Source organism: Anas platyrhynchos, chromosome 1 (assembly GCF_047663525.1).
Source record: "Anas platyrhynchos isolate ZD024472 breed Pekin duck chromosome 1, IASCAAS_PekinDuck_T2T, whole genome shotgun sequence".
NCBI lineage: Eukaryota > Metazoa > Chordata > Aves > Anseriformes > Anatidae > Anas > Anas platyrhynchos.
The window spans coordinates 86,780,383-86,803,301 of record NC_092587.1 but is presented as its reverse complement, the minus strand read 5'-3'; the positions used below and the strand labels follow the sequence as shown (position 1 = coordinate 86,803,301).

Here is a 22,919-nt window from a genome sequence, read left to right as displayed (position 1 = left end):
TTGTCACAGGCTCGAAGGAGGTCGTTCATGCTAGCTCTGAGTGAAGCCTGTCCTCAGCCCAGCCTGGTGCTCCCAGCCCTGTTCATTTCACAGCCTGAGAGCTGTGCCACGGGCAAACAAAACTCGGGAAGCATCGGTGTGCTCTGCTGGAGCAGGGCCCAGGTACTGGGCAGGGTAGGTGCCTCTCAGCACCGTGTTTGAAATGTTAAGTGACAGGCTTTACAAATTAAAAGGCAGAATTATTTCCACCTGGCTGCTGAGAGGGAGGAAGTGCCTTGTCTGCCATCACGGGTGCCTGGATACTCTGAGAGTCTGGGGCTGCAGCTCAGCTCTGCTGAGACTCAGGCTGCCATAAAGCACCTTCCCTCTGCAGGATACAGCTCCGCTGTCTGTATCCACCCTGGAAAGGCCAAGAATAAGAATCAAAATGGATGGTGTCAGTCAAAGGAAAAAAAAAAAATAGTTCTGTCTGGAAAATGTATGGCGAGAAGTTTCTTGTGAACACATTAGCCGTCTCAATGTGATCCCTTTCCTGACCTTAATTGGGATTTTATGCAGGGCTTTAGGGATATTGCAGCGCGCCCTCTAACATCATAAATATTAATAAGTGTACATAAATAGGATCCTACATTCAAAGGCTGTGGGTTCACGTAAATATTTTAATTTGGAAAGGAGGAGGGGTAATAAAGGAGAGCGAAGGTGATTTTTTAAGCATCCTTCTTTGATTTTTTTGTTTGAGCACTAGATCTTCCTGCTGTCTGCAGCAAGAAAAACCTTTTCCACCTCACTAAATCCAGCGCATGTGATGAGTCATGCCATGAACAGCACCTTTCTGTGAGCCTTGAAAACACAGCCGCTCCGTGTTTGGCAGTATGCTGCTGGGGAAGCCAGGAGTGGGTCCCCTTTCACTGGGGTTTGCCCTCTGCTCTTCCCCAGGCCTCAGTTTCCCTGTCTGCAGTGTGCCAGAGCCATTACTCACGGAGCCTGAAGGTGGTAGTGTGAGACCAAAGCAAAGAGATGGTGCTTTCTCCTGCAGTCGGGGCTGACAAGCTGCCTGCTCTGCAGCCTCAGCGAGAGATGAGATGATAAGAGATGGCCAGGAAGCTCCTCACGTTGGGCAGGTCCCATTTTTCAAACCTACTGTGATTTTCATAATTTTTACTGCTGGTGGTGTATTTAAAGAAGCAAGATAAGGAAAGACATATGCAAATATCTGGCTTTCATTTCCCAAACAGGACTGATTTATTTATTTTTTTCCTTTGCAGGGCCCTCATGAACTCTGAGTTTTTCCCTTTACTTGGCAACAAAAGATCTGTCCTGAAGGAAATAATAATTTGTGCACATTACAAATTAGGCCGTGTAATAATATTACAATATTGTATTTTTATTTTATTTTCATGTGCTATGACAGTAAAAATGTTTAAAATATTACTCTAGTATAGCTACTATGAGTTGAAACAAAGTCAAAATCAAACACTGACTTTATACAAACAATCTGTTTCAACCATGTTAAAGGCATCATTGAAATTACGCTTCACAGAAGTATTTGAAAACATTAACTGGTTCTCATGGAATGCCTCAGGTTTATAAATTCGGCTGGTTTTGAAAGAAAAAGATACTTTAGACAGGAAAAAAAAAAAAAAAAGCTTTAGTTCAGAAAATCTGCTACTATAGTTTCATACTAATGGCAAAATTTGGCCCACCAAGCAGCCTTTATTAAACTACTGTCACCCAATTTTCTAAGATAATTCAAAAAAAAAATAATGGTGTGGAATCTGAAGACACTGCAGGGAGCCCGGAAGCAATGCCTATAACCTTGACTTCTAAAGCAAGACAGAAGAGTTGATCTGATGTGATGGCTCAGAAGGAAAGAAAGAAAAGAAGAGCAAGAGTGGTATAAAGAGGTGCTAAAATCACATGGAGTGGCAAACGAGGCTGAGATGAGCTGAGACACTTGTTGCTGTCAGCTCTCTGCCTGAACCCACTCCCAGGGAGTGCTTACCCATGAATCAAGGGCACGTATACGCACCCTGAAACATGCCTGTAACCATCTCCAATTTCAGTTTAAGTTAATAGTCTGAGTAAATTGAAGCAGGTCTAGAGAGGCTGTACGTCCCATTTATCCATCCCTGCTGCGGAGGTATTAACCTCCAAGCAGGGGAACAGCGCAGGCAGGTGGGGATATTCCTCTTAAATCACTCCAGTGCCAAACATGAGCCATAAGAATAGGGAGGTGGATGTACACACACGTAGGATTGTGCTACTAAAGGCAGGCTGAAATATCTTGTGTGTGCAGGCATGGCCGATGTGGTCCACTCGCTAGAGCAACACCCAGTGAGGATTCATCGAGGTGTGGGGTGTGGATGCCAGCCACACAGCCAGCCCTGTGGCTACGCCTTTGGCTGAACCCTTCTCTGTGCTGCATCAGTGCACGGAGGGCTTTGTGCAAATGACCTGAAGCCTGCTTAAAAGTCACGTTTCTGGCCCCTCTCATTAACTCGTGCCTCTCCCACGTGTGCCCCCCAAGCCCCTGGGGCGTGATGCCCGTGTAAGCGCTGCCGAGCCGACTGGGTGCAGGCAGGCGCGCTTGCTCTGAGCCGGCTGAACCTTATCTATCCTTGCTGCCTTGCTGAAGCTTCTCTTCACGCTACTGTTCTCCCGAATATCAATGAGTAAAAACAAGGCATCGCCAGCCATACTGAGGGGAGAGAGAGGGGCAGTGCACTGCTTCTTGCTTTCTTTCTCCCTTTTCCCCTCACTCTTCTTATGTATTTCCAAGCTTAAAGCATAAACTATACCCTATGGTAAGTGTCCCACGTTTCAGATCCTGTAATTTAGACCTGGAGAGGCTTCTCTGTTTATCCTAACGCCACCCGTGGCTGTGGGGAAAGCTCTCCCCGTGGACCTGTTGCCCTTGTAAGGTACTCACAGTTCACAGTGACCCGGACTTGCTTGACATCTGCTGAAGCAACCTCGTTGGCAGCTTTGCACTCGTACTTGCCCGACTGCTCTCGCGTGATCCCCAGGATCTCCAGATACTCTTCCTCACCTTCAAACTCTCTGCCTGCAGAAGAGAAAAATACAGATGGTGGCTCTGCCTGGCATACAGATCGGGGAAGTCTTCTGCTGAATTCCTATGGAGGAACAATCACCACAGCGATTCTGCAAATAAACAACAGCTATTGAGGGAGCTATTTTGAGGTTATTTCAGAAGCTGTATCAGCAAGATATTTGCATTTTATTTAGTTATTGAAAGCTTGGTTTGGAAAACTGGGGAAGGAAACATCCAAGTGGTAGCAAAGTGCTGCACATCCTGTAGGCTGTCCAGACCAAAAAGCAAAATCTTCACCATCTCAGACTGAAGTTTGGTGGTGTGACCGCGAGAAGTCAGTCAGCCTGTGGCTGACGTGCTGGGTCAGGGGTGGCTGGCTCTCAGACGAGCTGCTGTATTGTCAGCAGCCCTTTGGGCACCGCGAAGCTGTGAAAAATGTCTTTCTGTCTCTCGGAGCAACCGCCACCCCGAAGTGTCATCGATCAGCTCACGCTACAGTTAAACACATCCAAACGGAGAGAAACAAAGTGCAATTTGATCTGTGAAGACCAATAATCATTACGAATCCTCCCCCTACCGTCCACGCGAGAGGACGCACTGAGGCCGTGCTGCCTCGCTACAGCAGGTTTGGAAGCAGCGACTTGAGCATCAGCTGGGGCAGGAACCAGGGGAGGGCTGTGGCCGTGCTTTTAATTCACTGCCTGACCCTGGGTGAGGCACTCATTGCCTTCCCCCCCCGTAAACTGCAGCTAATCGCCCCTCTCTGCCATCACCTCCCGGTCAGGGAAGGGCACTGAGGTTAACGCATGCAAAGCACATTGGAGTCGCTGGATGAAAGGTGCCAGGGAAGCATGAAATATTAGGATTGGTCTATCTATGCTATTCCTTCAGAAAGCAAAGCAGAAAAGGGCTCCTCCTGGAAAGACTATGAACTACCGTGGCAGCACTGTGATGGGAGACCCCCCACTCCCTGTGGGGGGCTGCAAGTGCAAAGCCCCCAGCCCCAGCTGCGTGCCTGGGTTTGTGTAGAGAAAGCATCCCCCAAGGGTAAGAGCCAGATTTTTCTTTTTTTTTTCTAAAAAAAAAAGAAGGCCAGCACACAAGGGCTCCCTTTCAGGCTCCTAAGAGAGCGGCCAGATTTTCCAGCGAAGCTCTGCCCAGAAGACGATTTCTGCTCAAAGGGTGCCGAGCACTGCTGAAATCCTGCCCACTTCACAGCAGCACTTGCTTGAGGGAGTCCAACCAGGGCCTGGACGACAGGGCTGTCGTCCTGGGCTCTGCAGCACTGAGTGAAAGCAGTAGCTAAGCCCCCTCTCCTATTGAGCCCCCAGAAATGAACCTCACCAGGCAGGCACGCGTCCGTATTAGCCAGGTCAGGCTGGCTGCACACACCAGCTGCATGCATTTGCCTTCTGCACCAGAGATAGGGACTTCAGCAACTTCACAATCTGCTCAGAACTGTCCTTCACACAATTATTTTTGCCTTTTTTTTTTTTCCCCAGGCAATTTTCAGAACCATTCTAGGGGAAAACCATCCCCCGTCACGGAGACTCAGCATGTGTACCTATTAAACTCATGCAAAGACGAGCTTTCCCCTTTCTTTCAGCAGGACTAACCAGCAATCCCCTTTCCAACTCCTACCAGCTGTTCAGGTGAGTGGAAATCTCATTGCTACGTCTAAAATTTACAACAGCTTTGATGCAGGTTTTCCCACCCTCTAAGAGGCTGCTGAAGGGCCTTGCTCCGTTGCACCTGTGTATTCTACAAGGTAATCCACTGGCAAAGCTGGGACGCTGCTCTCAACCCTCTGCCGTGCCCTGGGACTGATGCTATGGAGAGCCAGGGGAGAGCTCGTGGAGAAAAAGGAAGGGCAGGGTTTTCACAGGTGCTTTTTATTGGGGTAACTCCTGGATATACTTGGGAATCTTACCTCCTGTAGGAGCAGCGTTAGGTCAGTCCTTGTACAGTCATGATAAACCCCTTCCTTAATCTCAGCAAGACCCAAGGGCCCTCTCAAGGAGATGGTCTTGCCCTGCCCTCCAGCAAAAGAGACTCTGCAGCCTCTCCAGACCATCTGTTCCCCCGCTTCACCACCCTTACCGCTGGAGCCATTTTCCCTGCAGTCTGACCTGAGTCTCCTTTGCTGCAATTTAAGGCTTTTTTTTTTTTCCTTGAGCCACTATAGACAAAAAGAACAAATCATTCCCTCCTTCTCTGCAATAGCCTTTTATCAACTTTAAATCACTTATGTTCCTTCCTTAGTTGTTGCTGTGTTTTTTTTTCTTCTTCTCTTTTTTTTTTCTTTTGGCTGAATGGTGTCAGGTCTTTCAACCTCTCTTTGTAGGTGAGGTTTTGTAGACCCTTGATCTTTCTTGCTCTTTCCTTTTAGACCTCTCTGACAAGTTCACGTTTTCCTGGAAGTGCAACACCCCAAGCCGAACCCAGCACTTCAGATGAGGAACTACCACAGCCGAAGGATCGCATCACTTCTGCGCCAGGCTGCTCTTTGTACAGCCAACACAGAGTTTGTGTTTTCGCCCTAGCGTGATTCATTTTTGATTGAGATCTCCTTTAATCCCCAGATCATCTTCCAACGTACTGTTACCTGCTAATAACTCTGTTTGAAAATGCCACCTCCAATTTGAGCCGGCGGTCAACACTCGCCTCCTTTTACAGCAGCCCGCCCAGTTGGTAGGTCAGCCAGTTGACTGGAAAGTTAATCGGACACTGAGGAAAGGCTCACAGGGAAAAGGTTAAAACATAATTTGCCTCCACTTTGCAAATCATTTGCTCTGCAGTTCTGCCTTGTTTATACACAGGGCTCATTCCAAGTGGGACTTGCTTCTCCTGCAATTTGCCCTTGTCACAGGACTGTCACAGTAATGAAAAGAGGGTTGAGGGTGACTTACCAGCTCTAATGGAGTGGCACCCTCATTAGGGGTGCTGTTAAGTCTGTCTGTCAGAGCACTACATCAGTGGGGCTCCACTGTATCCTAAAAGGTACACGCTTTCCTAAGGGAAGATATTTTTCGGCTCTTCCCTGATAAACACGCATCCACTTAAGAGTCTAAACCATGTCCCATGTCCAGCAGAAGGGCTTTCAGCAGCCACACACCCTTCCCAACAGATGATGAGCTGCTGCTTCGCCCTCTGTAGTTCTTTGGATGAGCATCCTTTGGATGAAAGGGAAGGCATCTGTTTTAAAGGGAAACCGAAGATATCAATAGGCCCATTCAGCTCCTCATCGCCCTGCCCCAGGGCTCAGATATGAGCATAACGCTTCAGGGGAAGCCTCTGTGACAGCCCGTCGGTCTCTGGATGAAATAGTGGTAGCTCTGTTCTTGCCCCTGCACCAGAGATCTGTTTCAGCCCTCGCATCACCATTTTCCTACAAAATCCAGACTTGGCTCATTTGCAAGTTGGACCCCTTTGCTTGCAGCCCTGTCCCCCCCCCGCCCCAAGAGCACATTAAGCATTCCTAACAAAGAGCATTTATATAAGATTGAGGTGTCATAGTACACATCAGAGGGAGAGAAAAGATATATCACGGCGTGTTAGAAAAATGTCAGGTTGTGATATCTTGCACAGAGCTGCGGAGATGTTTTCACTAATTCACCTTGGCAGCCAGATTAGGTGAGTCGTATTAACTCTAACCTCCAAGGCAAAGCAGGGCAGGGGGGAAAGAAACAAAGCTTCAGACGCGGAGTAAATTCACAGACGTTTCCGTGCAGGAGCCAGCTTTGGCAGGAAGCTGATGGTTGTCACTGCACAGTTTATCAAAGCGGGGAGGGAGAGGGTTGGGACAATGCTCTCTGGTAGAGATAACAATGAACATACTCTGTTAGGTGAAGAGAGGGACTGCTAGCTGCTGGCAAGCGAGCTGCTTGGTTCCAAATAACATAAGGTATTTGCCTAGGGTGCGTTAGCCAGGGGGCAGAATCCTGACCCCGCTGCCCAAACCATCCGCGGGCTGTCCTCTGACTGCTCTGTCTGGTTCAGTGCCACCCCGTCCCAGTGAGGGGCTGTGCATGAGAGGGCTCCCCATGCAGGTGCTGCTCTTTTCCTCCCAGAGCACCCATCCCTCCCTGTGCTTCCAGACAGCTCACTGCGGAGGTGGCTGCCACGTGCTCATCATCCCCTCCCGTTTGTGCCTCCAACGCTGGGCTCCTCCTCGTGCAGAAACTTCTTTAGTGCCTTTTTGTTTTAATACAGTTGTGCTCTTACACTGAAGCTCAAGCCCACTGAAGCTATCTGCCTGCATTTGGTATGTGGAAGAAAAGATCAGACACCCTGCTTCTGCATTTGTTTCTTCTTCCAAGGCTCTTTGTAGTTGTGAAAAGGGGAGAGCAGAAGGGGCTACATGTCCTTGTTGGGCCCTCCTCTGCCTAAAACAAGAAGCAAGGGGATAACAAAAGATTGCAAATCAATAAATGCCATTTGAAGTTTTTTTTGTGTGTAGCAACTTCCAATATTGAGCAGAAGTTTTTGTTCTCTCTGCACTGTCCATTTATTGTTTAAGGTCTTTGCCCTCCCAACTTCCCTCCTTCCCTCTGCACCACACACTCCCTACAAAAAGGCTTCTGAAAGACAAAAAATAGCCATGGGAGCCTTAGACATCATTTTCTTGTTTTACATCTAGCTGGCAATTTTTTTTTTTTAATTCAAAACTTTGAAGTTTTCATTTATCAGCCTCCATCTCCTCGCCCATCACAGATTCCAATGAGCTTGGCAATTTTTCTGTCCCTCAGTTGAAGAAGCTTGTTTATAGCAAAGAGATCAGTGGAGAGCAGCAGATGGTGGATGAGCAAAGGGAGTGCTAGTGCTACAATGCTACAGCGAGGAGGGAAGGTAGAAAAATGAGCACAGTGTGGGATACGGAGACAAATAGATGGAGAAAATGAAAGATAATAGAGAGGGACCGAAGAGAAGGACAGAGGCTGGGGGAGAGAAATGGAAACAAAGTGAGACTCTTCACGGGCTGAGAAAAAGAGAAAATGGTGGTCAGCTATAGACACAGAAATGTGCTGAGCCAGAGTGAGAGCAGAAGGTGGGGGAGAGACGGTGGCAAACAGGGAGATGTGCAGGATGGAGAGAGGCACTGGCCTCCCTTGTGCAACGGGAGCCGTGAAATAACCGCAGCCAGAGGGACGCGGGCAGGGGGGTCAGATGTAGCAAAGCAATAATCACTCTGTTTAGGCAGCAAGGCACAACAGGGTATTTATTGTGTAAGCTGGCCTCATGCCTCCCATGCCCTTAGGTCTGTAGCTATTGCACATAAACCAAAAAACGAGTGCAGTGCCAGCGAGGGCTCTGGCCCGGCGCTGGCTCCATGAATGCGAATGAGTCAGATCAGGAGGAAACACCCTGGCATGGTTTTCCCTGGCGTTCGTGGGACCTTACTCAGCAGTGATCCCATTTTCTCCTTATGTGCAGAGCTGACTGCCTTCCCTCTCCAGGCACGGGCTGTGCCCCAGGAGCTCAGAAATCCTGCAAGCCTCGTGGGGACGTTCCCCCAAACCCTGCAAATCTAGCATGAGTAAAACTCCTCCGGGTGAAAGCAGCCTCTGTCTCCAAATTCCCACTCCCTCTTGTCTAAAGACAAGATGACTTTATGACTTCATGTCAAAGATAATGATACATGTTTTTAATATCCATCTCTTTTTTTTTTTTTCTTTTCAAAATTACTTACCGAATTGGACCCAAATTTGCTAACGCTCTTTTAAATGAACACAAAACAGCATTTTTTTGATGGCTGAATTGCTCTTGCACAAAACTTGGCTGTGATGCCAATGTGTAAAGTAAATTATCAGCCATGAGGTAAATTAAGTCATCTAATGTCACAGCTACAATATTATGCTCCCTAAATGTCGCACGCTGCCATGTGAGTTATGTAATGGCGGTGCTACCAAACATCAAGACCTAACTCCACTGCCAAGAAAATGACACACAAACACGAACAAAACAATAGCTGCACTGCTTCTGCATCCCCAAATTCCTGCCTGCTGCTTTCTGGAGGTTACTTTACAACAACATGGGGTAGACATCATCATCAGCCAGAGGAATCACTGAGATCCTCTGTCACCTGGTTTACTCTCAGTTAGCCTCATGTGCTCCTTTCCCTGTGAGTTCTCCCATCTTGGAGAACGCTCTCATGCTGTCATCATCATGTAGCTTGAAAACCAGTTCTTCCCAAGGCCAAAGAACAGATCTGTCCTGCCAGCAGAGAGCTGGGATGGACTGCAATGTCCCGAGTTTAATTCCACAAATCCGTATGTCAGTCCCAGACCTTGGGGAAAGCTCGTGTGATGATGCGCAGTGGTACTGGCTGTGCCAGTCGGCCCGTGTAAGAACTATAGGGGTGGTCTGTGCTTGGTGGCATCTTTAAATGTCCTTGTTCTGCTCCTTACAAGAGTCGTGTGTCTCCGGCAGAGCAAGACATGCTCAATGCACCATTGTGCAAGAATCAATTGAGCGCTTTCGGAGGCACCCGTGGAAATGTTCCCATGTTTGTAATTATAATGGGTTTCTTCCCTTGGGTCATATCCATTCATGCTTCTTGGGATGAGGGGGTAAGAATGAACCCAGAACTTCAACCTAATGTAAAAATTATAAATATGTATATATATACATAAAACAACACAAAGATTCAATTTAGCCCACAGAATTCCATCCTTTTATGTCTCAAACTCTGAAAAAGGCCTAAAACATGACAGACTGTCCCAAATTTACTTGAAATAGGAAGCAGCATTACCTTAGAAGCTGACATGTTGCTGTGGCCCTTTCTCTGCAAGCCAGAGACAAACATTTCATGGCCGGATCACGCACCCTTGAATCCTGTGAGATGGCAACTCCCGTAGCTCATCCCTGTTTCCAGTGATGCTACTCTGAGCACCGAGTTCACAACTAAACCCTAAAGACCAGGGATTTCCGTATCAGCTTGGATCTTGCCACTGATCTTTTACACAGCTCTAGCTTTCAACTGAGGAAATGGGGTCAAAGAGTTAAGCCACCCCTCAGCAAGATTTACCCTTTCAAAAACATGTCAGTGTGTTGTGATGGCTGGCGCCAATATTTGTATAGGTGGATTAGCTCCTTGAAAAATCGTTTTGTTTGCTTTCCTGTTGACCACTCTCCCTGCTGCAATGTTTCTCAATTAGATCCAGCACAGAGACTGCCTGACACTGCCGGGTATCGAGGCAAGGCTCACGGATGTTTTGGGCAGAGTGGGGTGGGCTGGGAGGAAAACTGTCTGGGCTCACGTGCTGCAGGGACTTCTGATCGGCTGGGCTGGCTCCCGTGATGCTGTCAGCTGAGGGATCTGCTGTTGATTCATAGTGATACTGGTCCAGACAAATGACTGCTTCAGTGCAGGGTATGTAATTCCTAGGCTGTTAGACACTCCCTTGCCTTCCAAAGAATAAGGAGGCTCTCTCTCAAACTTGCAGGGCACTGACTGCGAAGGAGGAAGGCGGCATTTGCCCAGTGACTGATCTTGCAGCTTGTATAATCGGACAGGGAGGCAAGCAGCGAGGAAACACAGACCCTGCTTTTCAGCTCTTTCAGCTCCCAGGCACAGCTCTCGCAGTTGGCAGGGCAGCTGCTGGGCATCAGCACTACTGCGAGTCACGGCTTCCTTCGGGAAAATGGGGAAAGGAGGGTGTTCATCAGAAAAGGAGAAAGCCCAAGATGACGAACAGAAGAACTGGTTTCAAACCAACTAATTTCTGACTTCTTCCATGTTCCCATGTACGTCTATGATGGGGTCAGAGGATAAACCAAAGAGATATTTCATTGCCTTTGTCTCAATTTCCTGATGCTTACAGGAAACTTCAAAGCTTTATTCACTGCTGGCATGTGAACATCATGGCAAACCATGCTGATAAAAAGTGTCTCATCGGGTTTTACCTCTCTGCATCCATTATGGACAGGAATCCACTTCCCTCTCCCTTCCCCTGTCCTTCCTCTGTCCCCAAACACATTTCTCTCCTCTGGGAGCCCAGCCCCTTGCTCTGCCATGAGCCCCTGGCAGGGAGTGCAGCCTACAGGAACCAGAGGCAGCCCGAGGGCACTGACCCAAGGGGTTAGGAAAAGCCATTCATTTTATCTGGAGCACTCCTTGGCTCCTTTCTGTGAATTTCCCGAAGAGGCGGGGGGTTTCATTAGCGTGCCTTTGCAACTGCGCACCGGTGAGAGCTTTACCATAACTAAAGCAGCAGTTGTTCTAATTAAAGCAACGCAGAGCAGGCCACCTTAATCACTGGCATGATTTCATCTTCCTCGAGGAGAGAGGGGAAGAGGGATCACACCTGGGAAGAGAGAGGGAAGACGAGGAAATGTGCTGAGTCCGTTTGCTCCGAGTTCCCCAATTTAGAGCACTGAGGGATGTCTCTCATCTCTGTAAAGATTAATGTAAGCTTCTGACGGCATGTTTTATTAAATGGTTATATAATAATTAATGCTTGAGAGCAGGGCTTGCAAAAGCTTCTAAATGCTTTAACAGGACAAGACCCAGTGGCTTTCGATGGCATTTGTGCTTGCAAGTCACTCAGGTGCACTGGAAAATGTCACCTCTACTCTCTTATTCAAATCAGTGCCTCATTTACTCCATCAGCACGACCTTGCAAGGCTACATGGAAGAAACCAGGGGCAGGGGTGAGATCGGTGAGAACTCTAGGGAGAGGGTCCGTGTCCCCTCAACCTTGGGTGCCGGGAGGAGGGACCGCCAGCGCACGGCCCGAGGGAAAAATCCATCAGCTGATGAGCAAGTACCCTGACACCAAGGACACCTGAGGAAATAACAGCATGATAATTCCCATCCCGACTCTCCCAAAGCCTGCAGCGGGGAGGCACATCTGTCCCTGAGACGAGGCACGGCGGCAGACCAGGTAGAAATGCTGCTGGCAAGCTAGGAGGCCAGTGGGCCAAAGCTTAATAGGAAAACAGCAGTGATTTGTCTCCACCACTATTTATGTTTCAAGCACATGACAGGCTGTCAGTGGAAGTGAGTGCTGCTAAATTTACTGCTTCTCAGATCGCAGCCACAGTTGCATACTTGACAAGTCACTTCATTTGAAGGGCTAGGTGCTGGGCTGGACCTTCCTCCCCCACGCTCTTCTTCAGGGAAAGCCGCAAACCAGCGGTCTGTGCGCTGAAAAGCCTTCCCCGAGGGGGCTGTATCATCAGGGTGTGAGTTTAGAGAAAGGGGACATTCTGTGCTTATTCATTTTTAACCCTGGTAAGTGCTGGTCTCGTTCTGGGCTGTGGATGTGGGTCGGAGAGGATGCACACCTCGCAGAGCTGAACTAGTAACAGGTCTGGGCATTAGGAGAAGTGTGGTGAGAGCTGGTGGGCACCAGCTGGGAGCATGGGGGAGAGGTGCCAACCACAGGACACAGATTTCCATCACCTCTCCTTTCCTTCTACGCCTTCTCCTCTATCAGATTTGCCACTGGAGGCATCTGCAATGGCTTGTGGATACCTTGTCCTGATCTGGGGATGCCGGTCACACAGGCTGCAGACAAAGACTGCCTCTTTAGAAACCAACGGGAGGGACATGGGGAGAGGTGGGGTTCATGACATCAAGACTGACAAATAGTTTTGGCTACCTTCTGCTCTTTCTTTGGTTCACTGCTTCCCAAACAGACACTTTTATGAATGCCTCATCCAAGGCTGCTTTAAATTTTTCAGGGAGTGCGTGTGTGTGGGGGAAACACGACAACCGTGCCCTCCCACCTGGCCTCCAAGGACCAGGAATTCATCCACAGTAATCATCCATGCCCCGTGGGCTGAGGTCTCTGACACTTTTACTGGATAACAGCCCCTCTTAATAATCCAGCCACCCAATCGAATTCCTTTTTATCACCTCTCCAATACCAATACTCCATCCGAGCACTCTGTGTAGGCAAGGACTCAATGGAAAAAAAAATACCCTGCAACTTCTGACCACAAGATTTCAAATTAATAAAAAAAATGATTTTCAAACCTCCTCTCCCCAAACACTTATTTCCTTATTTCTCAGCTACTCTCGAAACTGCTGTCCTTGTATTTCTAAGTCCGGCATTCCAAGTGGGATGCTGGGTTTGATTAAAACAACTTCCCGGCTTATAGGTTATGTCAATATCCTGGTGGGATTTTATGCCACTAATCTCAGCAGTCTGCAATTTCAGAACGGGTGATGGAGGGGAGGATTTTTAACTACATTAAAATGGTAAATTCACCTACAGACTATTTTTTTTCCCCTCTGGTTTAAGAACAGAAGGTCCTGAGATAATTTTCAGGCAATATGAGCTTATATGTACAGGGGGATGCAAGGACCAAGAAGGAAGAAAAGAGAAGGAAGGAGAATGGAGAACCGGGGAAGAACTAGCAAGACAAAATAAGAAATAAAAAGGCATAAAGAAGATGGTTTGGGAGACAGAAGACTGCAGGAAAAAGAAATAGATAAGGAAATGAGACAGATTAAAGAGCATGAGGTATAGATTAAAGGTTGATTAAAAAGTGAGGGGGTGCAGAGGGTTAGTCTAGGCAAGGTGAATCACCATGGAAAAGCAGTGAGGGAAGTATCTAGTGTAGGCTGGGAGTACAACATACAGGGGGTTACCGAGCCCTGACTCTTTCAGATGTATTGGAGTAATATTGATCTGTAGCAAACAATTTTGCTGTTCACATGCAACCCAAGGCTGGTATGTAAACATCCACGGGACATACAAGTCGGTAGGCAGGTAGATAAGATGTCCCCGTGATCTCTGACAGTGGAGGCTAGTGACAGAAAAAACAGGAAAGTTTGGTGCCAATCCCTGGTTCTTCTATTCCCTGCTCCTCTTCCAGCTGGAGGCACGTGTGGAGAGTCATGGCAGAGAGCTGGAGGAACAAGAGACTGAGACATCTGCCTTGGTGTTTCTTCACTTAAATCACAATCCGTCCTGAGCCCCTGCCAAACAGAAATTGGCTGCAGGCTGACATATAGCCCTCTGAATGTGAGCCTCCTATGGACATTTGCACATGCTGCTCATGCCAGCGTGTTGTGTTAACTCATACATCACTTGCCTAATGATTCCAGGATTCGAGCACCTCAACGTGGAGCAGACAGCGAGTTGGAGGCAGGAGGGCTTGACTCCCCGTCTGTCTTTCTGTTCACTCAGTCATCCACAAGAGTGGATGATTTCTGCAGTAGCCTAAAGGCAAGCCTTGCTCTTTCAATTAAGAGAAAAAGAAAGAGCAAACATTTAAGAGCCCTCAGAGCTAGAGATGGGTTGATGCTGGCAGAGAGCATTCAGAGGAGGGAGATGGCCTCACTTCCATTTCCAGGCAGGAAGCCCAGCCCTCACCTGCACTGTAGTGCCCATCACCAGCCCCATCCAGGAGGGGATGCCTTAAAAGCTGGCATGGGAATGATGCTGGCGATGGGGATGCTCACCTGTAATCCCTCCTCTGCTGTCTGCATGGATCTGGGAAAGTGCTAACAGCCCTTCCACCCCCAGGACTCGAGGGCAGGCGATAGATTGAATCTCAGCTTAGGCAAGGGCCTTTCTAGGGAATGAGGCTGCAGGATTTCCTACGGAGTTTTCTCAGGAGAAATGCAGTCTAAGTTAGATTCAGACTAATAGCCTAACACTTGTTCCTCTCTAAAAGCAGAAAATGCCCAAGGCGTTTTTCTGGTGCTTGTGCAAAGACACTGATCACAAGCCTGTACACAGCACCACATTCTGGGGCCCTTCTGCGGGGGAAAAATCATTAAGCAAAATCACACGCATACACCCAGCAAAAAAGGAAAAAGATGAAAAAAAAATCTCTGTGTGCAGAGGGAACAGTCACAGCTGTTTCAATTTACAAGACAAGAAATTGTATTTCAAAGAGAATACAGGAGTTTTCCCCCTTTGAGAAAGTTATTAACCAGAATTCGCAATAAACCTCCCTCTGTTTATATGGCCCGAAACTGAAGGGCCCTGCTAGAGGTTATACTGAATTCTGCAGGGCTCTGCCCTGCCAAGAAAAACTCACGAGTCTCAGACCTCGCCATCCCAGAGGTCTGCATCATCTCTCCTGCTTTTGACACATCACCCCCCTGCTTCTAGTTTCTCACCCTTTTTTTCCCTCCAGTTCACGTACCTCTTTTTGCCTTATCAGTTCTCCCTCTTACCCTCTCTCCCTCCTCCTCTTGCCCTATTATTCTTTTTCATAACTTCCAACTCTTTTCTTCCTCCACTCATATTTCTGTCTACGACCAGAATCCGACTGTAACTCATCCGAGCTACTGCACTGACAAAAAACATTCACAGAGGAATACTGAACGGGAGAAGAGTTCTTGCATTTGCAGCTTTGTTTTGCTTCTATCGTTGCCTGTTATACGGCAAACACATGTGGAGATTGCTCCAAGACACACAATCCCATCTCACACCACACCGGTGGAAAAGGTTCTTCCACTTCAAAGCTGTAGGGAATTAAACCAGAGAGGGAGAAACAAAACAGAACAACAACAACAAAAAAAATCCCCTGCAACTAACGGACTGTGCTACGGCTAAAGAGAAATCACTGGGAGGTGTTGACAGCAAAGAGCATCACCTGTGGAAGAGCACGGCTGCTGGAAATTTCCTTGAAGATGACCTACTGAAGATGTGTTTGATTTGAACCTGTAAGGGTCTGCATCTACTTGTACTTGAGGACCCTGGTGGAAAGCTGAAGGCGAACTAAAAAAATCTTTTGCGCGTACCAGCTTCGATCCTTAGGGTGTTTATCAAGAAGCAGGCAAACAACAGAAGATATAATGGTGGTGTAAAAGAGGTAGTAAAAAGTCGAGAGAGAAGGTAATTCCAGCAATCCCATGCATACTTGCCCTTAAAAATGGAAAATTTAATGTGGAACATACATCCACGGCTCGCGCTCGCTTTTTAACAAGGAAGCAAGTAACTTAAGGAGGTGGTAGGTTATCCCACGAAAGGAAAACAATCAGTCAAGCAGCTATAAAATCAAGGACACGGTCTTCTTCTTAACCCTCTCTCACTGCTGGAGGAAAGAGAGTGGCCTGGGTGGACCACTGCCCCTTTTCTGGCAGGGCTGCTCTTGGACACATCCTCCGAGTCCTGCTGCTTTCTGCTTCTGTCTGCCAGTGTCTCAGCACACACTTTTATATACACAGCATTGGTGTGTGGTCAATTTTATCTAACAATTTCTATGCAGCAGCCTGGAAACAAAAGTATAACAAGCATTGCAAAGCTGATGGTCTCCTCATTAAAAAGAGAAAAATCCTCCTTCACCACGTATGACCTAGTATCTATATCTCCCTTTTGGACAATATAGACGGTACTGTACATACAATGGAAGCAATAAATAAGCCATTATGTAAAACAAGAAGAGGCTTTCTAATAGGGCAGTGAGTGTTCGACATGCAGTCATCGATTTAAGCATCAGCCAAACAGGTAATGATTAAAAGATGAGAAAATGCCTGGTCTCACTCAAGAGCCCAATCAAGATATTACAAAAACCTTCCAGTTTGTGCACAATAACTCTCCGGATAACTCACACTCGAGGCAGAGGGAGGGGGAAGTGTTTGACCCTGCTGCCCCACACCTGAAGACAGAAGGCTTCAGCTGCCAGGGTTTTCAGTCTTGTACTTCCCCTACCACAAAAGTCATGTTATAAATTAAGCAAGAGCTTGGGTCTTCTACAGCAAGCAATATTCATGGTCAGTATTCACACGAGCGGAGGCAGGATCTTGTCTAGGATGAGCACAGCAGCAAACGCAGCACCCATCTACTACTAAAAAAGCAGCCTTTTTCTCGTTTCCATTGCATGTTCCTACCTCCACTGGTCAAGAAGACCTCATTCGTATCCTGAAATACCTACACGTGCACAAAAACCTCTTTACCCAGTGTCAAACAGGGTTATGCTGAATGACTCAGGGTTTTCAGCCACAGGTTGAACAAAAACAAATTGGAAAAAATACAGCACACTGCTGACAGTCTTTAGAGAGAGCCTTGTATGAGCCTGACGTGGAAGTAACTGCACATCTTACTGATTTATACAAAGCTTCTTCTCTTTCGATTCATCTGCTTTTAACCAGCTGACTCAACTCTCAGGAGATGCCGTGGTCCTGGGTTCAGCTCCACGCAGCTCTTCCTGCCCGTCTTGTGCTAGTAACCAGCCTTTCTTTTCCAATACCCTCAGTATGAATAAGAATACCTCTGCAGGGAAAAATCATCTTCCTCTGCAATCCCCAGTTTAATACTGACATGGCATCAATATCCTGCTGCAATCTCTTCCCTTTAATTAAGCTCTACCCCTTCCTTTTATGCCCCTTCTCCTTAAGTCGTTCAATCTTCCTCCTCTCTCTGCCCTGCTTCAACCTTCCCCCTGGGTTTTTATTTTCTTTCCCTTTCCTTCTCTCCTGGCAACTTGCCAGTGGTACAGCAGAAGGGAGCACACCGAGAAAGGTTAGGCAAACACAACATTATTACCAGAATCAGCAACATATTGCTCATTAAACATTTAAAATCAACAGTTGCTGGCTGGATCTGCCAATACGGTGAGAAATGCCAGTTTTAGCTCAAGGTGCCTCTTGTTTCCAAAATGGCTTTATTTGTGCTGGGGGAGCTGGTGGCCGCGAGAACAAAACCTTACCTCCAGCGGCCAACAACACCCAAGCTACAGGCGGCACCGCGGGAAGTTCCCCAGCGAGCACCAATTGCTTCTGCCTCCCCATCGCCCCCGCCGCTTTCCAGAAACAAATGGATGTGTAAGAGCACAGAAATGTGTTTGCAGGAGATAAATTATTTATCTGAAATTTACTGTTGTGAAGTCAGCGTAATTCTCAAATCCGCAGACATATTTTATGCGCTGATAGGACGTTTCAAACAGGGGCACTTGGACTCGTTTCTTCCCTCCTCCTACAAGTATTAACACAATAATGCCTCACCTGGAAAAGAAAAGAGCTGGCGCTGGAGCTAGAAAGGCAAGAGGATAATACGCTTGTAGTTTGGTATTGTGTCCCAGTGAAATTCTGTTTCTTGATAAACAAGACAGCATAAATTCCTTCCTCCCTCCCTCCAACTTCTGTGATGTTCATCTTTATCTTTTCTCCCTCCTTTGCAATGCCGATGCATTCGGTAGCGGGAAAAGACGAGCTTTATATCGTACCAGGTACAAACAGCACTACTGAGGGCAAATCCTGTGGTGTGTGAGCCCTCCGGCTCTGCTTCTGCCTGTGCTCTCGCTCCTTGCCCTCCTGAATCCCCTCTGAGACAGATTGCTCCCACTCCCAGGCACCAACCCACACGCCTGCTGCTGCATGGGCACTCTGCTTTCTTCTGCTGCCATTCTGGGTCATCTCTGCATCAGCCAGGGCTTGCCAAATGACACGTTCTTTCAGAAATCCACTGGGTAGAGCATGGCGTATCTAAAAGTGACACTGACAACCTTGCAAATATGAGCAGGCATCCAGACTAATATCGCTTCTTCCCATAAAATACTTTTGGGGGAATTTTTTGCAAATTATTTTAAATGGAACAGAGCTTTGTCTCGGTACGAAGACTTTTGAACTTCTCTGATGTATACATCTCTTGTCCTCTGCTAAGGCAGGTGTAAATGAGGTCAATAATAAACCCGACAGTTCACATAGAAGATAATCAGTCCAACATTTCTGCAAGCTCTTGTGTCTAGCAAGCAGCAGTGAGTCCCGCAGATGCTCACAGCTACCCTTCAGTTCAAGTCAGTGAGAATGGCAGTGAATACGACCCAGCCACTTCTTCCCCTTTGCTCTGCACAGGTGTACTTAAACAAGTGTATGCTCAAAGAGAAGCCAATGGCTTGCTCAAGGCTCTAGCAAATCCAAAAGACAGCAGCAAAGACTGTGGTTTGCCAGGCTATAAGTGAGCGTTTTTTGAGAAATCAGATGGAACATTTCCAACAACCCCAGAGTTCCTGCAGAGAAGTCCCAAAAGCTCCTCATTTTAACAATAACTCCGTAAGTGGATGCACTCCCCCACCTGCCACTTAAGAAGCCTAATCACATACCAGATCCTCCATTAGAATTGGCCACCACACAGCAAAGGAAAAGCTGGCAGCCGTTTGCACTGAAACATAGCCTAAGCATCTTGAAATGCTGCCACTAGAGTTTTCAGAGGGAAAAGAAAAAAATAAGAGTCCTTTTGATTTAAAAGCAGTCTCTCTCCTCCTTGCATCTGGCATGCCTTTTGTTTGTTAATCCAAATAAACACCTGACCCATGGTCAGATAAAACAGGCTGGATTTTCACTGATAGGAGCAAATCTTCGCTGCGGCTGCAAGTGGCTATTTTCGGGTGCTGTTTGATATTCAACAAGAAAGATGAAGCCTGTCTTCCCACCCTTCCTGAGCTAATTACTGCCGTCGATGGGACTGCAGGACCCTGTTCAAGTCAGCCCAGAAGACCATACTCTTACACTTACATTCTGTGACAGCAACCGATGGTGAAAAATTGCTGCTGCATTCATCCAGATGTTAGTCAGCCGCTGCAGATCTCAGACCACAGCCCTGATATGGCAGCTGGTGCAGTGCTGTGGATCCAGACAGACCCGAGCCACCCCTGGCAAGTGGTCCTCCAAGAGTGGGGCCGGCTCATCTTAAAGTAAATGTAAATGAAAGTGTCAACGTTGACCCAGCAAAGGGAGTGGCAATAGGTCACACTCCAGCTTTCTGAGCCAAAACTGGATCAGAAGAGCCCTCTTACTTCATCAGAAGCACCAAAACAGACAAGTCAAACAATGCAGGAAGAGGATTTGCCAACCAGGCAATGAATGACCTGACTGACCAACGACTGTAAAGAAATAGCAGCAAGCATGCATCTCCTGGGTTTGAAAAAAGCACAACTTGAAAATAAGCAAACAAACAAACAACAAGCCACCAAACCCACGACCTCAAAGAAGCCCAAACCCTCCTGTAATGAGCTCACAGGTGATCTGAGCTCTCTGTATGGCAGATAATTCAAATGGAAATAAAGCAAGCCTGAATTTTTAAGACTGGTGCTGAAGACCGAAGAAAGAGTAGCCTCACAAAACCTTTGCTAGAAAGCCAGCAGTGGTGAAATGGCTTGGTCAACTTGCAATATAGTTGTAGCTTCAGGCAGTCCAGTGGTTTAATTACATAATTGTGTCAAATCAGTGGAAACGAGTGCCCAATAATCTGGCCTTTTATTAGGCCAGGAAGCTCCCTGAGCCCTGGAGGATTCCGGCAGCAGGGCAGACCCTCATGCTCTGAAGTGGTGTTGTGCTGCCGAGCAGTTTTAGGGTGAGGAACATCTTCCACTCCCCTCCTTACAGGGTTCCTTGAGGGCTTGATCCTTCTGGCCACAGGTCTCGGTGGATGTTTTCTTTATCTGAACGAGTTGCAATAGTTATGAAGGGGTAACTTTTTCTCATCTAGTGAAGCCGATGCTACCCACCCGCTCTTCAGCATCCCTGTATCATTTCCCGAGCGCTGTATTTCTGTCAGTAGAGGCAGATGCATGGCGGCGTTAAACAAAATGAAAATAAGCCAGCCGTTTGCACCTCTGTAACAGGGTCAATTTTAAAATTACACCTTTGGTTAAATGGGTGCAACTTCCTCGTGTAGCCAAGCCCCGAGCTCCCTTTTTAAGAATAGGTAGTACACCAAAAGCTATTTTCTTATGAGAAACCCCAGAAATAAGTTTCAGGCCTCAGAGAGAAGGATTAATTTGCTAGTAATGAAAGTGACACAGAGGGAAAATGTAAAATCAATCTTGTGTTTAAAGGCAGAACAACACTGGCTCTGCTTCCATTTTTTTTCTCCTCTCTCTCTCACTTTCCTCCTCTCTCCCCACAGTGAGCTTGTTACCACCGAGCATACATTATGCACATTACCCACAAGGCTCCGCTCGGTTTAAATTAAAAAAAGAAACAGCGTTTTTAATCAATCTATTTGCACTCTTCTGTCACAACTCACAAAAGCACTTTGATTTCTTTTCATTGCTCTCGAGAGAGCCCAACGCGGACGACTAAAGAAACCACAGCAAACTAATAATAATAATAGTAATAGTAGAAATAATAATAATAATGACCCCCCTGAAAAAAAAGAAATGGAAAGGAGAGGCACGAGTAGTTAGCCAGTCCTTGAGAAAAACACAGACTACATTAGAAAATAACAGGTCAAACTTAACCAAACCTGGGTCATCTGCCTTGTTCTGACCTCGGTCATCCCTCGCTCTCACCACCAACAGCTAAGATCAAGTGCAAAATAAAAGAGGGACTCTTTATCCTTTAAAAATAGGCTTGCCTGTCTGCACCTATTCTCCAGTTCCTGGCAACTCTGGTACATTCACATTTGGAAACAAAGTTGCTCCCAGAAATTCAGCCCTTATATTGGGTTTCATATACTCTGCATTTCAGATCCAAACTTAAAAATAGCACAGAAATGTTTAGCTGCTTTGCCCATATTGAATCGCAGCCATGATTAATTTTACCATTCAGATCGAACGAGTGCTAATTCCTTCCTTCGTTCTCAAGTGAGGCAGCAGAAGGAAAAGCAGACCATAACTTAACATGACCATATAACGCTGAGAACTGCTGCTCAGCTTTCTAACTATAAACAATCCTACAAAGGCAAAACCTTTTTCTCTCTCGTTCTCCCACAGCTGAAAAGTAGAATAATCCACCCAACGAGTAACCTTGACACAGGACCAGGATCTCCCCACTGCTGCTCCCCTAGCAGGATGCCTGCAGAAAATGGTTCCTCGCAGTAGATGCTCTTCTGCCTCCTCCACCACCCCAGGGCTGCACCCCATGTCCACACCTGAAACATCTCTCATGATCTATACACCGATCTGGAGAAGCTACCACTAGATGCCACATGCTTTACGCTTCCAGACTTAAATATCCTCCAGGTCTCCTGCGTTTTAGACTCCTGGACTTACTGTTCTGGCGGTAAAGATTCTGCCATCCCAGTGATACGTCTTTCTGCTCCAGCCCAGATACATAACTTGTCCCTTTCGGCCATATCAAAGACATATACGGTACATTAATGCTAAATTATATTCACAGTTCAAACTGTGAAAAAGATTTACTATTCAAAGAAGTAAAGCCAGGGACCATATCCAAGATACAAATCTAGATGCTAGTTTAAAGCTGAAACATGCAAGTATTTTGGGTTGCCAACACCTAAGGGTTTGGTTTATACTTATCTGTAACAAAAATACTGCCACTTTCCCCTGCAGCTTTAAAAATGGAAGAGAGAAAGAGAAGATACTGGTTATCTTCCTAATTGCTTCTGTGTAGCAGTCATCTGCATAGGAAATAATGCTGGGATTTGCCATGGGCTTTAAGAGAATTAGATGCTCTCTATGCACAGAAAGTCACTGGCTCTGGATGGCTAACTCCATTAGGCTATTTGGAAAATCCCAGCTAAGTAGCAACTCTCTGCAGCGCTGGGGAAAGGAAATGAGAAAGAGCATGATGGCTTAATGGTACCCTTAAAAGTAGCGACTGCCCTCAATATTTGCAGCTACCCTTTGAACTCCAGCAAGCACTGTTTCTGAAGCAGCACGGGAATGGACAGGCCGGGTGGGTGCAACACATACAGGCAAACTGAAGGCCATTCTTGCTGTCACTGTGGCCTTAGAGGGCACAAACACACAATTTTTGGCAGAACAGAAAGCTGGGCCTGGGCATGGATGAGCTACCACTGCCACGCAGGCGGGGCTGTGGTGTTTTCCAGCCAAAGGAGCAGAAGGCACCATGCTGCAGCGCTCTCCTGGTGAAGAGCCCTAGAGAGAAGGACTCCCTGTAGGTAATCAGGAAAAGCATCAGCCTTGCCATGTTCAGAGCACGCTGTAAGTGATCTCTCTGCATCACCTCTTCTCACCTAACACAGATAAATCACCA

General features: G+C 47.0%; 1 protein-coding gene across 7 annotated transcripts in view; it reads right to left on the bottom strand.

The window, feature by feature from the left end:
- Positions 1–22,919, bottom strand: part of LSAMP (limbic system associated membrane protein) — an 876,454-nt gene that overhangs the window by 26,486 nt on the left and 827,049 nt on the right. For all 7 annotated transcript variants that reach the window (XM_027463055.3, XM_027463047.3, XM_027463033.3 and 4 more), the window contains one exon: positions 2,930–3,064. In XM_027463055.3, the coding sequence (XP_027318856.1) occupies positions 2,930–3,064 (135 nt within the window). The remainder of the gene's footprint in view (positions 1–2,929; positions 3,065–22,919) is intronic.